This window comes from Cornus florida, unplaced genomic scaffold (genome assembly GCF_030987335.1).
Source record: "Cornus florida cultivar Cherokee Brave unplaced genomic scaffold, ASM3098733v1 CherokeeBrave_3.0.0_Hap2_Chr09, whole genome shotgun sequence".
Classification (NCBI taxonomy): Eukaryota; Viridiplantae; Streptophyta; class Magnoliopsida; order Cornales; family Cornaceae; genus Cornus; species Cornus florida.
In genome coordinates, this window is record NW_026775579.1 from 19997631 (window position 1) to 20012353 (window position 14723).

Below are 14723 nucleotides of genomic sequence, written 5' to 3' on the forward strand. Positions count from 1 at the left end.
AAGGTGCTCATAGCCAAGGCTTGCTGTGATGGTTTTGACCAGTTTAAAGCTCTTGTCAGCAAAGATCGTCCAGACACAGATTTTTCTATGTATGATATTCTAGCAGAGAGTGAAGAGGAAGATTGAACTCCATAGTAATAGTCATATATATATATATATATATTAGGTTTTTTTTTTTTTTTTTAGCATGTCGATCCCTTAGAACTGTTCAGAATATCTCTCAACTTAGAGAATAGTTTCTCTTCTTTTGACATCTCTCAACTCAGAGAATAGTTGTTTTTCTTTTGACATTTTGTCTTTCATGATATTGCTTCATACTCGTTACTTCCGTATGTAAAATTTCTTTTACTTTTTCAGGCTTCACTCAGCCTATCCTTCTTCTGAAGGAATGTCTTTTTACGAGCTTCACCCAGCTCATCCCTTTAGTAAGGGAATATTTCTTTTAATAAAGAAATGGACTTAATGCTTTACTAGTCCTTTCGTGACTTATTAAATTCAGTAATAACGTAATCAGTAGTAGAAACACGTGAAATAAATACGAATTTTATTAAAGACTTATCGAAAACAATATTCGATAGTCGAGCATCAGTATCCATTAAACATTGGTCTGCTTTATTGAAGCTAAAAACATACTATCACTTTTAAAAGTGAGATAATAAGACATAGCCTGTACCTACTGGTAATATTTCCTCAAATGTTCTGCATTCCATGGGTGGAGAAATTGGCTCCCACCAAGTGTCTCTAACTAATATGCCCCCAGTCTGTTGCACTGGGTTACTCGATAGGGGCCCTCCCAGTTGGGAGCTAACTTTCCTTCCCCCTTCACCATAGTAGCCGGGGTAACCTCACGAAGCACCAGGTCCCCTGGCTCGAACCTCCTTAGCTTGACCCGGGCGTTGTAATACTTGGATACCATCCGTTGGTAAGCTGCAACCTTGATTTGGGTCTGCTCTCTTTTTTTTCTATCAAGTCCAAGTTTAACTGTAGTTCCATCTCGTTCTGTTGAGGTTCAAAATACTTGGTTCTGAAGGTAGCAAACTTTATTTCTACAGGGATCACAACTTCACTTCCAAAAGCTAACCCAAAAGGGGTCTCCCCAGTGGGGGTTCTTACGGTAGTGCGATAGGCCCATAAAACTCCGGGTAGTTGTTCACGCCATAAGCCCTTGGCCTTTTCTAGGCGTGTCTTGATCATCTTTAGTATTGTCCTATTTGTGACCTCAACTTGCCCTTTGGCTTGGGGATGGGCAGGAGAAGAGAAATGAACTTTGACCCCAAGTTCATTACAAAAATCAAGGAATTGCTCACTTTCAAATTGCTTCCCATTATCGGTCACAATTACCCTTGGTGCTCCGGACCTGCAGATTATTGTCTTCCAGAAAAACTTTTTTACTTCATTCGCTCCAATATGAGCTAACGGCTCAGCCTTCACCCATTTGGTGAAATAATCGATAGCCACAATTGCGTATTTAGTTTATCCCTTCCCTTGGGGTAAGGGGCCGATGAGGTCCGTCCCCCATTAGGCAAAAGGCCACGGCCCTGTAAGAGGGTTAACTCTTCTGCTGGTCGTTTCGGGACATTGCGAATCTCTGGCACTTGTCACATTTCTTCACAAACTCAAGGGCATCTTTCCTCATAGTAGGCCAAAAGTATCCTTGTCGGATAGCTTTATGCGCTAGTGATCTGCCCCCAGCATGGTTTCCACAAAGGCCTTCATGTATATCCTTTAGAATGTAATTCGCCTCATCTATAGAGACACAATGCAAGTAGGGTAAAGAAAATCCCTTCTTGTAGAGAACCCCTTTAATGAGGCAATATTTTGCCGCACGCATCCTGATCTTTCGTGCTTCCATGCGATCCTGGGGTAGCTTTTCATTCTCTATGTACCTGATAATGGGTTCTGCCTATTCCATACCTTGGATCACCTCGTGTATTTTCTGTGGCCAATCCCAAACTATGCTAGGCTCATCCAAATGTTCCATAGGTATAGCTTTATCCTCCTCTGCTGCGGTTGCTAATCAGGCTAAGGCGTCTGCTTGAATGGAAAACTTCTTAAAGAAGCCTTTGATATCTTCTATCTTATGCAGATAGGTCTTCATCTTCTCATCCTTTGCTTCATATTCCCCCTGGACTTGTCTAGTTATTAGTTGAGAATCAGTATACGCTATTAGTCGCTCAACTTCTAGGGCTTTAGCCATCCTGAGGCCTACCAGGAGTGCTTCATATTCCGCCTCATTGTTGGTTGCTCTAAACCCAAACCTGAGGGCGTATTTAATGCATTCCCCCTCTGGGGAAACAAGTACTAGCCCTTCCCCACTTGCACGGGCGTTGACCAATCCATCCACATACAATGTCCAAGTAGATTCAGTTTCTTCTTGTTCATCTACGCCGTGCTCGTGCCTATCTTTTGGTGTGAATTCTACTATAACATTTGCCAGTACCTGAGCTTTTAAGGCCGTTCTGGGTTTGTATTGGATATCAAACTCTCCAAGTTCTACTGACCACTTCATGAGTCGCCCCGAAGTATCAGGTTTGCGGAGGACTTGCCTAAGTGACTGGTCTGTCAATACTATTATGGTATGTGCTTGGAAGTAAGGCCTGAGTTTCCTTGCAGAGACAACCAAGGCAAGGGCCAACTTTTCTATCCTTGGGTACCTCTCTTCTGCCCCTCTGAATGCATGGCTAGTATAATATACTGGCTTCTGGATTCCATCCTCTTCGCGGACTAAGGTTGAACTTACTGCAGATGGAGAAACCGCCAAGTACAAATACAACTGCTCTCATTGCATTGCCCATGATAGTAATAGTGCTGAAGTGAGATACTCCTTCAGTTCTGTAAAAGCTTGCTCACACTCAGGTGTCCATGAAAAAGCTTTCCTGAGCACACGAAAAAAAGGCAGGCATCTATCCGTTGCCCTGGAAATCAACCTGTTCAGAATGGCGATTCTTCCTGTCAATCTTTGAAGTTCCTTAGTCGATGCTGGAGACCGCATGTTGAGAATTGCCTGGATTTTCTCGGGGTTGGCCTCTATCCCTCTCCTGCTTACCATGTAACCAAGGAATTTCCCTGAGGAGACACCAAAAGCACATTTGTCTAGGTTGAGTTTCATTTGGTGTTTCCTAAGGACTTGGAATGTCTCCTATAGATCAACTAGGTGGTCCTGAGCTTTCAAGCTTTTTACCAGCATGTCATCCACATATACCTCCATATTCCTTCTGATTTGATTCTTGAACATCAAGTTGACTAGCCGCTGGTATGTTGCACCAGCATTTTTAAGCCCAAAAGGCATCACCTTATAGCAATACAAACCTCTGTCCGTGACAAAAGAGGTCTTTTCAATATCTGGTGGATGCATTAAGATTTGGTTATATCCCGAATATGCATCCATGAAACTGAGCAACTCATAGCCAGCCGTTCCTTCTACTAACATGTCGATTCTTGGCAGAGGGAAGCTATATTTGGGGCACGCCTTATTTAAATCGGTAAAGTCTACACACAACCTCCATTTTCCATTGGCCTTTTTTACCAAAACAACATCGGCCAACCAATCGGGATAATTGACCTCTTGGATGAAATCAGCTTTCAGAAGCTTGTTCACCTCTTCTGATATAGCCATGTTCCTCTATGCGGCAAATGTTCTTCGTTTTTGCCTGATAAGTTTGACTGTGGGATCCGTGTTTAATCGATGCTCGATCGTAGCTGGATCAATACCAGACATTTCTTTATATGATTATGCGAACACATCTTGATTCTGTCTGAGGAATTGTACAAGAGTATTCATGAAGTGTGAGGGGAGTAGAGACCCTATCTTCACCTTTTTTGTTACGTCATTGTCATTTAAGCATATCTCCATCAGGTCCTCAATTGACTTGGCTCGATCTCGCTCCTGTTCTTCAATTTCTTTGACAACCAAAGCCTCTTGCTTCTTCTTTTCTCTCAGAGACGCAACATAGCATTCTCTGGCAATGGTCTGATCTCCTCTTAGTTCGCCTACGCCCTGCTCTGTAGAGAAACGCATCAAGAGGTGATAAGTCGAAGTGATCGCCCTCATCGAGTTTAAGGTAGTTCTTCTTAGGATAACATTGTAAGCAGATGGGCAATCCACCACCAGGAAGTCTACCATAACAGTAACTTGTTTCGGGCTGGTTCCTGCAGTGACAGGAAGAATGACCGCTCCCAGAGGGTAGACCTTATCTCCCGTAAATCCCACCAGTGGTGATCTAGTAGGTCTGAGTTTCTCCTTACCAATATTCATTTTGCTGAATGCATTAAGGAAAATGATATCAGCCGAACTTCCATTATCCACCAAGATCCGTCGAGTAGTATAATTAGCGATCATCATGGTGACAACGAGAGGGTCGTCATGGGGTTGTTGCACGTCCTTAATATTTTTATCTGAGAATGTGATAATAGGATCACCAAGACGTGGCATTTTTTCGTGTGGATTCTGTATTCCAACTTTGCAAACTTCAGATGAGTTTCGCATTTTCCTGGCATAGGCCTTACGGGCTGAGCTTGATTCTCCACCACCTGCACATCCCCCGGCTATGACCCTGATTTCTCCCATTGGTTGTTGATCAGGGAGGCGGTTATCTCAACCTGCTCTAGGTAGATTAACGTCGGTTCTGTCATTCCGCATAATAAATTTTCGCATGTGCCCCCTTCGGATCAAAGTCTCAATCTAATCCTTGAGGTCGAAGCAATCCTTTATGGCGTGCCCATGGTCTTTATGGAACCTACAGTACTTATCACGAGGTCTCCTCGCTGGGTCTGACTTCAATTTTGGTGGCCACTTCAGATATGGTTCATCCTGGATCTATAGAAAAACTTGATCTATTGGCATATTTAAAGGAGTGTAATTTGTATATCTCTCCGCGCTCTTATAGCGAGACGCCCTTTCATTCTGGTTGATCATAGGTTTTTTATACTTAGTTTCCGTTTCATCTTTGGTTATCAAAGCCGGCCTTTTCTTGTCTGCCTTCTTATCATCCCATTCTTTCCCCTTTCTTGCCATAATTGCATCTTCAGCATTCATATGTTTTTTAGCTCGAACTAGTAACTCGGCCATGCAGGTAGGGGGTTCTTCTGATAAAGAGAAGAGAAATCTCGAGGTTTGGAGTCCTCCCATAAAGGCGGCTAAAGCCACCTTGTCATCCGCTTCCTCTACCTGCAACATTTTCGTATTGAAACGACCAATGTAGTCTCACAATGACTCTCCTTTTTGGTGTTTTACAGTAAGAAGGTAGGTAGCCGGCCTTCTATGCTTTTGGCCAGCAATGAAGTGTCCCACAAAACGCTTACTTAATTCTTCAAAGGTTTCGATGGTCCATGGCTTCAGCTTGTTAAACCACACTCGTACCGATCATTTGAGAGTTGTTGGGAAAGCCCTGCACATGATCTAATCTGGCATCACATGCAAATGCATTAGTGCTTGAAAAGTCTTCAAGTGGTCGATGGGATCTTTAGTTCCATCGAAACTCGCAATTGAGGGCATTCTAAATTTACTCGGCAAGGGGCATTTCATAACCGAGGGGCTGAACGGCAAGTTGGTCTTCTGCACCAAACTATTTATGGCTGCAATACCTTTTCCCTTTATGGCCTGCATCACATCCTCTATCTTTGCCTTGAGATCTTGTATCTCTGGGTCAACGTAGGAAATCTCCTCTGTCTTTTCAACGACAGTTGTGTTTTCATGAGGTCGGGAACTCTGTGGAAGAGATGGGTGGATCACTTCTCTATGTCGGTTCCCTACCTGGCTTTGTTCCACTTCGGTCTCATGTCGAGGAGGATGATTATCCTGCTTTTCAGGATTCCCATTACCTCTTGAGAGATCTTGTCATGGCAAGTTCTGTTGAACCGGTGGAACAAGGTGTTGCAGGATTGCTGCATTTTGCTGGATCAACTGGTCCATACCCTGATTCAGAGTTTGGACCTGTTGTTCCAATGCTGCAAGCCACTCCTGGTCATTTGGGATGTCTAGGTTTTCACCCGACTCTTCCCTTTGACCAGATCCCTGTAACGATGTTCCTTCGGTGACCATACCGGATCACAAACGTATCTACCCAACTGAGTATTAATATAAGGGAATTGTCGTTCCCACAGACGACGCCAACTGTTGAGGCTGAAATTCGCCACGACCTGGTACGACACCGTTTCTTACAAAACCAAGACAGTAAAGTCAAACACCGGTGTGGTGCCGGCTGTTGACCCTCCGACGATCAAGTTAGTATGAGAGAAATAATTTTTTTTATCGTAATTTCCCTAGTAGGAGATCTTTTTGTGTGTACCTTATTCCCGAGTCGTCTTCGTATTTATAGTCACTTCCCCTATTCTTGATAAGGGAATTTCATCGTCCTTAGCCCATGGAGTTTATCCCGTAGAAATCTTATCCTTGATAAAATTTGAACTTACCCCATGACAAATCTTATCCTTGATACGATTTGTCATCATTCTCATCCAATAGAAATGGTTATCCTTGATAACGAGATATTATCGCTTGAAAGTTGAAGAGGTTTGGCGGCTAGTCAATACTTAATTACCTCTGTCATTAGGTCAAGATAGGTTAGGGTTATTTTTCCCTATCATATATAATTTAATAATATATCTATATATATATATCTACACTAACTATCCCAACTATAATACTATTACTATTATAATAAATAATTAATAATAGAAATACTGAAACTATCCTTATATACAATATACCCATATATATATTTACAACTATCCATGAGTAATATTCGTACCCATTACACCTCCTATCTAAGTAGTCCATGTAACCCATTAGGTTGGTCCATTACTACTATCCAAATCCATTAGAATAAAATAAAATAAAAGAATCATTTAAATCATTTAATTACTAACAATTAATTACAAGGAAACACCTAACATTTAAGCAAACAAATATACACCATCTATCATACAATTCAATTAGACAAGTATTTCAAATAAGCACATAATCAAATAAACACATAAAACAATTAATTCATATAAACAATTAAACAAATAACCAAGAAATCAAATAAATAATTAAAAATACAATTAAAATAATTTATAAAATACCAAGACTATTATTTTAAAATTAGGGGTATTACAAATGCCATCCACCCACACACACCCAGCTACGAGTGGTAGCTAACCATGACTACACATTCGCCTACTCATACCCATCGACACCATCACTACATTCACATTCTGGCTGGGTACAGGCTCTGATACCACCTGGGATGGCCCTAGTTTTTCAAGTCAGTACGTCCTGTGATGTACCGAAGTTTGACCCGATAGCGGATCCCGAATGCGGAAGCGAAAATAGAAACCAAGTCTCTAGAGATACAATACATTTCTAAAGTGCCAAAGTGACCTCCCATGAGGCCACAGAACTCAACAAGAACAACGCGGAAGAAAAAGATCAGAAAAGGCCAAATAAGCCCCCAAGGGCAAAATGATCTTTTTACATAGAAGCAACATCTTTAAAAATGTACATCATCCCTAAGACATAAGTGTGACTTCCCATGAAGTCACGGAACCCAAAAGAAAGCAAGCAGAAGTAATTTAAAAAGGAAAACTAGATAAATTTAGCCCTAAGGGAAAAATGGTTATTTATAGCAAGATTTGGGTGCTATCGAGCACACCATTGGATAGACAACAAAAAATTAAACAAGTTAGGCCCAAAAATCACCAAAAACGGAGTCCGGATGAAGAAGAAACAAAAAGATAAAAGATGGACATTGCCGCGGCAAAGGGGGCCGAAACCTAACGCCTCAAATTTTCTAAATAAATTCCTCGATTTATTGAAATCTAAATATATCAGTATTACACCCAAGATCACAAAATAATATCTTTTTATTTATACAACAATCAATTTCCTCAAACAAATACAACATCTGTAAAATAAATTAAATAATTCCTTAATTTCGGCTCGGGCTGGCTTCTCCATCAGATACTAAATATATATATATATATATATATATATATATAAATGCAACCAACCAAACCAAGTCCAAAACCCATTTCTCTTCTCTCTTTTCTCTTCGGCCAACCCATTACTTTTTATTCTTATCTCCTTTTGACACTACATCCATCAGCACCACATGTAAACATATATATATATATATATATATATATATATATATATATATATATATATATATATATATATATATATAACTATCCATCCATGAAAATAAGGAATTACCAATCCCCCAAATCCAAGACCTAATATCTCTAAATATCAATCTTGACAATTAAAAATGATAGAACAAATATAAATTAAATTCTTAAAAATCCAGGTTGTCACATTCTCCATCATTTAAAAAAAAATTCATCCCCGAAATTCAAATCCAACAGTTTTCGCATAACCAAAAACATCTGTGACAACCCTAGTTTTTTTCAAGTCAGTGCGTCCAGTGATAAACCGAAGATTGACCCGATAATGGATCTAGATGCGGAAGCAAGAAAATAAGACAACGGTCTCCCAAGGCACAACACACCTCTAAGACACTTTGATGACCTTCCATGAGGTCGTGAAACTCAATGAGAACTGACGCGAAAGCAAAAGATCGAAAATATGACAAATAAGCCCCCAGGGGCAAAATAGTCATTTTATATGGAAATGACGTCCCTAGAATGTAAATTATTCCTGAGACACATCCATGACTTCCCGTGAAGTCACAGAATTCAAAAGAAAGTAGCGGAAGCGAATTACAAGAAAACAGGACAAAAATAGCCCCAAGGGTAAAATGGTCATTTCTAAAATATAAAATAGGGTGCTACCAAGCACACCACTGGGAAGACAGCGAAAAATTAATCAAGTTAGACTCAAGAATCACTTAATTTGGAGTCCGGATGAAAGAGAAAAATCAAAACAAAGTTTTGACGTCGCTGCGGCAGTGAATAGTATTTTGACAGCAATGAATAGTAACCTGGGCAAAATGCTGAAATCGTGTGCCATTTTGAGGCACTAAACGACGTTTTCTGGAAAAACACGAAGAAGAAACCCCCCTCAAAATAATTTTTCCAAGCTGACCATGTCGAAATAAAAAATTATTTTTGACATGAAATCCACAAAATGCCCTCATAACAGACTTTTTTTAATAGTGCATATGCGCACAGGAAATCAGATTTGACGCGGGCTTTTTGAGACCGGGACGGCATTTTCTGGAAAAATGCAAAGAAGAAACCCCCCCTAAATCACATTGTCTACCTGACCATGTCAAAATAAGAAAATAAAATACACAGTGAAATGCCTAGAATGCCCCCAAGAAAATCAGGTCAAGGGTGCCTAAAAGCTGCTATAGGGACTTTTGAATTCTGCCAGAACTGAGAGCAAAAACGGGGCCCTTAACGACATTTTCTGGAAAAACACGAAAAATAAACACCTCCCGAAATCAAATTTTCTACCCGTCTACGCGAGAGAAAATGAAAAAAAACACATTGTGAAATGCCCAAAATGCCCCTAAATCAGTAGAGGCTTAAAAACTTAAAAGTAAATCCATAGAGTACTCATTTTGTGAAATATGACTCTAAATTTGAAAATGATCATGCACGCAAACGTAACTTACCTAATAGGACGTGCAACAATGGTCCACGGCTTAAAAATACCGCTGATGCAAAATTCGACCCCCCAACACCCAAAAAGGCGAAAATGAACGAGAAATAGGAAATTTGAAAACCAAAATTAACAAATGATTTCAAATTACCATTTGGCCCTTGACGACACTTCATACATGATTAATGAGACCCTATGGCAGAATAAAAATGGAATTCGCACACCCGATGCAAACACAGTGAAGCAAAGACTTCTCATTTTTTAATATTTTCATAATATTTTGTGAAGTTGAAAGTTACATAGGATACAAAGTAGATACCATTGGCCAATGGCCTCATCTTATACATGTCAAATACATTGTAAAAAGTGTACTCATATACAATTTACATGTATGGAATCAAAAAATACAAGTTTTGACGTATAAGGCTACAAAATAATATTTCATGCTAACATTTGCATGAAATGTAAACTTGAAAGTTACAAGTTATCCAAGGAATGATGAGCATCACGAACCAAGTCTTCATACCTGAAACAAATCCCTAGTAACTTCGGCGTGAGTAACATAAAGCTACCGTAGGAAATGAGCATGCATTGACCTAGCATTTTATAAGGTTATTACATTTACATGAAGCAATTCAAGGATCACGCTACCTAACATTTATGTCATAAGTGAGATTCAGGGATCATCCTAAGCTACTCATGCAATTGAAACGAACAACGGCATACAAGTATACATACTCATGTATACAAAACGATGCTAAAACACGATATACAACATATAAGCATACATTTCCAAGTATACTAAACCATATTAAGACAAGTCATGTAATATCTAAGTACATTCACACAGGTGTACATTTAATGTGGAATCTTGCATATCGAGTACACAACACAAGTATACTAAATGCTATTTAAACTCATGAAACAAATATACAAGTTCAAGTATACTAAACAAGATTCAAATACCCAAAGCAAGTATCAATTCTCAAGCTATAAGTAATCCATGATTAACAACTTGAAATTAAACGCGAAATCAAATAGTGGAAAGACTAGTACCTGCGGTCGCTAGACTAAGCAAGTATTTTCGGGTAATTACGACCCACAAGGTACCACCTAGTGCGCACTTATGACTTAGAGGACACTTGTCCACGTACTAGAGCCAAACCCTAGCCATCACATAAATTATGTCCTCACAAGCTTTCCAAAATCAATAAGCACAAAACTTATACAAAATCAAATGCAAGTTACTACATTCCATGCACAAGTAAGGTTGAATCCATACAAACCATATCCTAGAATTCAAGTCTATATAGCATATGACATGTCATGTCCTCAATATGCAATTTATACCCAAAGCAAGAATATTTTACAACAATTGAACCAAATTACCATCCTAAGCCACAAGTACTAAATAAGCTACAATTTAGTAACTAACTTTCAAGGTAAACAATTGTAATATTCTAACAAGCTATATACCTAGACAAGATATATTTAAATAAGTCATGCAAGACAATGATATCCTATATCATGCTAAGTCCAATTCCTTGATTTAAACATAAAAACAATTTCAAAGACATAGTTAAATCCATGGAACAAGTAGATATAATTTAATTAACTAAAATAATTAAATTTTCTAGATTTCAAATCAATCCCAAATAATCTCAAATTAATATATGTTAAGGGACATAGCATAGTCTTCACATATATCACATCAAATATCGAATCAAGGGATTAAAACACTTAAAATAAAATTAATTAAACTCATTCATTAATTTTCTCTAGATTTCCAAATAACTCCAAATGTCCTCAATTTTACATAGGTTGAAGAACATACTAAGGTCTATTTTAATATCACATTACAAGTTGATTTCATGCTTGTTACAACTATGTGAATTAATCTTTCACAAAAGATAAATACTAAATAAAATTTGTATTTCTTATTGAAATGCTCCTAATTTAATATATGTTGATATACATACCAAGGCTTAATTTACTAGTATGCCACAATTTAATTATAAGGTGTACACCTTCATGAGAATTAAATCTTAAACATAGAAAATAATTAAATTAAATTCTAAAATTTGAACAAACGCATGCTTACAAGTTGTATACGCTTATATAACAATCAATACAACATTAATATAAACCTAAGATATCTCCTACATCAATTTGAGATGAAAATCTTAAAAGCCACCAAAATGAAACAGCTCCGAATCCGACAATATTTTGGGGTTTTGTCGAGGACAACACGGTGGATATTAAACTACAAAGAGGACCTACCAAAATCCTAACTTGACCTCAAACCCGAACTCAAAATTTGGCTAAAAATGGGTTCTAATAAGGGGGAAAGATGCGCATCATCAAGACAAACACAAAACGCAAAGGCACTATGACTTTTTAACAAAGGGAATGAGGTTTAATTGAGAGAAGAACGGTGGTAGCCCCCCTTGGGCTGCCATGGCAGCTGCTAGTCATGCATGAAGAGAGGAGAAGGTCAAAAATGAAATGTCTCACCCCCTTTTATAGGTAAATCCTTAAAGTGCCCCGAAAGTGCCCCGCCGGGTCCGGAAAAGTGTAATTTGAGCATACGTGCTCAAATGACAAAACTCCATGAACAAAAAACAACCGAAATAAGAAAATATGAATAATAGAAGAAACAGCGTCAAAAACTGAGTCCTGAGCAGAGAGATATGCCCCGAACAAGTTCGGCGGCAACCGGGGCCAGAAACCCTGAAATTGGGGAAAAATGACCAGAAGGCAATTCTAAGAGTACATGACTCAACGAAGAGTGAAAATTAATTCCATACTAGGATTTAGGCTCAAAACAAGGCATTTTTATAATAACTTTCATTAATTGCACAATGGCCCCTCCAAAAAGTAAAAACTGCACTAATGACCCAAAATGAAAATATCTTCCAAAAATATTTTCTTAAAAACCCCTCAAATAAAATATCTTTAAAAGATATTTACAAAAAACACCCTAAGAAACAAAAATATTTCTGAAGAACTATGCATCCATTTCTCTATGGACACCGGGAGCAACCAGAGAGCTTTTCGACAAAAGTAAAGATACGTATTTCGTGGAAACCACTTAGAATGAAGATATATGAAGTTAAAAACTAACTCCAAACACAAAAGTGAGGTTATACCAACAAAGTGACAAACGGAGAAAAGACAAAATAGGGAAAGGACGAAAAGTGAATAGTGTCGAAAAACGAAAAATATGGAAATGACTCAGTCCTTAAAAGAAGTTGTCAATCCAAAGGAAAGAGTCTCAGAAACCATTTCCAAGCACTCGAGATGACACTAAATGATAAGAAACTGAACTAAGAAAAGAAATTTCAACGAAAAAAATTCATTTGTGAAATTCTGAGGAAAAAGGATAGGAAGGAAATGACCGGGTCATTACAACCTACCTTCCTTAAAGAGATTTCGTTCCCGAAATCAGGAACATTCCCAGAAGAACCAAAGAAGGACCGTATACAAGGTCACACTAAGGAATAGATTATAAAGTATCCAAGGACAGCTCCAAAGTTCTCAAGATCAACGAAAAGACACGAAACCACGAACCATGAGACACCTCTCCAACGAATTGCCATACTAACCTAATGCCAACCACCCAAAAGAGACCATGGAAACTACACATCGAAACAAAGAACACAATCAGAAGCAACATGGCAGTATGAACAGTGACTAGAACTCGCCCACAACGTACTCAAGGTGCTGTAGCATTGACAGTATTAAGTGCCCGCCCACACTCGCATTACTAGCTAGGTAATGCAAGGTAGCATCGACGGCAACTAGCACTCACCCACACACAACCTGTACTGTAGCATGACAGTACAAAGCCCTAATTCGTCACCTGCCCCCAATAAGCTGACCCGTGAAACCTATCGATACAAATGACATCAATGTCAAAATGGTCATTACCAAAAGCACCACGGAAGCTAGGCATGTTGTGAGAGTTGCGATATGGTCCAAAGATGTCCGGTCGGACCATTCTGGCCAATCCCAAAATTCTAACAATAATGTCATAGGCACCGCTACGCTTAAGGCCTTAAATCCTCAATACTGGAAAACTAACAATCCCAAGTCTCAAAACACTGTTGTCAACCACACCAATCACGAATCCAAAGCCTGACGAGTCTATGCCCTCAAGCCAATGGATCGGACTTTACAAAATCAAATGACATCACCTCCACCTTAGTCACAACGACTCCTAACAAGACAATGCACCCAAAATTCTCCACGTCATCCTAAAGCTGACCTACTACAAGGCTATGCCTAGGAATTAAGACATCGGATCAAGGTCACACACACAATCCTGACAACCAAGGTTATACAACCCCAAACACAGTGCGGAATGATAAAAAGGAATAAACTAATAAAGCAAGTAGTCATGAAACATATATATACATATGCAAGTATACATTCACAAGTATACTAAGAAATATTGAAATGGAAATACAATAAATGTGTATAAGTATACATCCACAGGTATACTAAGTAACACTAAATCTATGGTAGACAAGTATACAGGCTTAGGTATACTAAACCAAAATGAACTGAAATAAACAACGTGCAAGCATATTAGGTATAAGTATACTAAATGTAAATAAAAGTCCAAGCACCATATAACTAAACACATAGTATATAAGGGCAATTAAATATGCTACTTATCACACAAGGGTCAAGCATCAGAGAAACGCTACACATCACCTATGACGCTAGCATGACGAGCAGATATAGTAAATGAAAACACATCATGTATATCATCACATAACTACCAAATAGTCACATCCCCTAACATGTTTCTAAGGCATGCTCAAAACAATAGGGCATATAAACATGTAGGAACGACTATGCAAATAACAATCCCACAAAATACAAACAAGAAGGGATGAAATGCCTCTCAAAAGGACAAACTCACAGAAAGAAAATCTCAAAAACCCGGATAAGTCCAATCCCTCACCATGAGGAAATGAATCATCTTCCAGAATGGGTACGATGGTCCTTGAAACAAAAGTCTACAAGTCTTTCCCAAAACTGGCTCAAACACAAAGTGGAATCCTAACGCCACACGAAATAAACAACGGTGTAATGGATAGTCCTAACACTAACATTAAGAGACACCAATAAGAAAACTCAACTCAAGATACCAATGAGTTCGATG

The 14723-nt window shown here is 38.8% G+C and overlaps 1 protein-coding gene across 1 annotated transcript; it reads right to left on the reverse strand.

The window, feature by feature from the left end:
* Window positions 1–879: 879 nt before the first annotated feature.
* Window positions 880–1852, reverse strand: LOC132272402 (uncharacterized). The gene is made up of 2 exons (XM_059773560.1): window positions 1578–1852; window positions 880–1357 (listed from the first exon to the last, which is right to left on the reverse strand). The coding sequence occupies exons 1-2, from the start codon at window positions 1850–1852 to the stop codon at window positions 880–882; spliced, it is 753 nt and encodes a 250-aa protein (XP_059629543.1).
* Between the last annotated feature and the right edge of the window lie 12871 nt (window positions 1853–14723).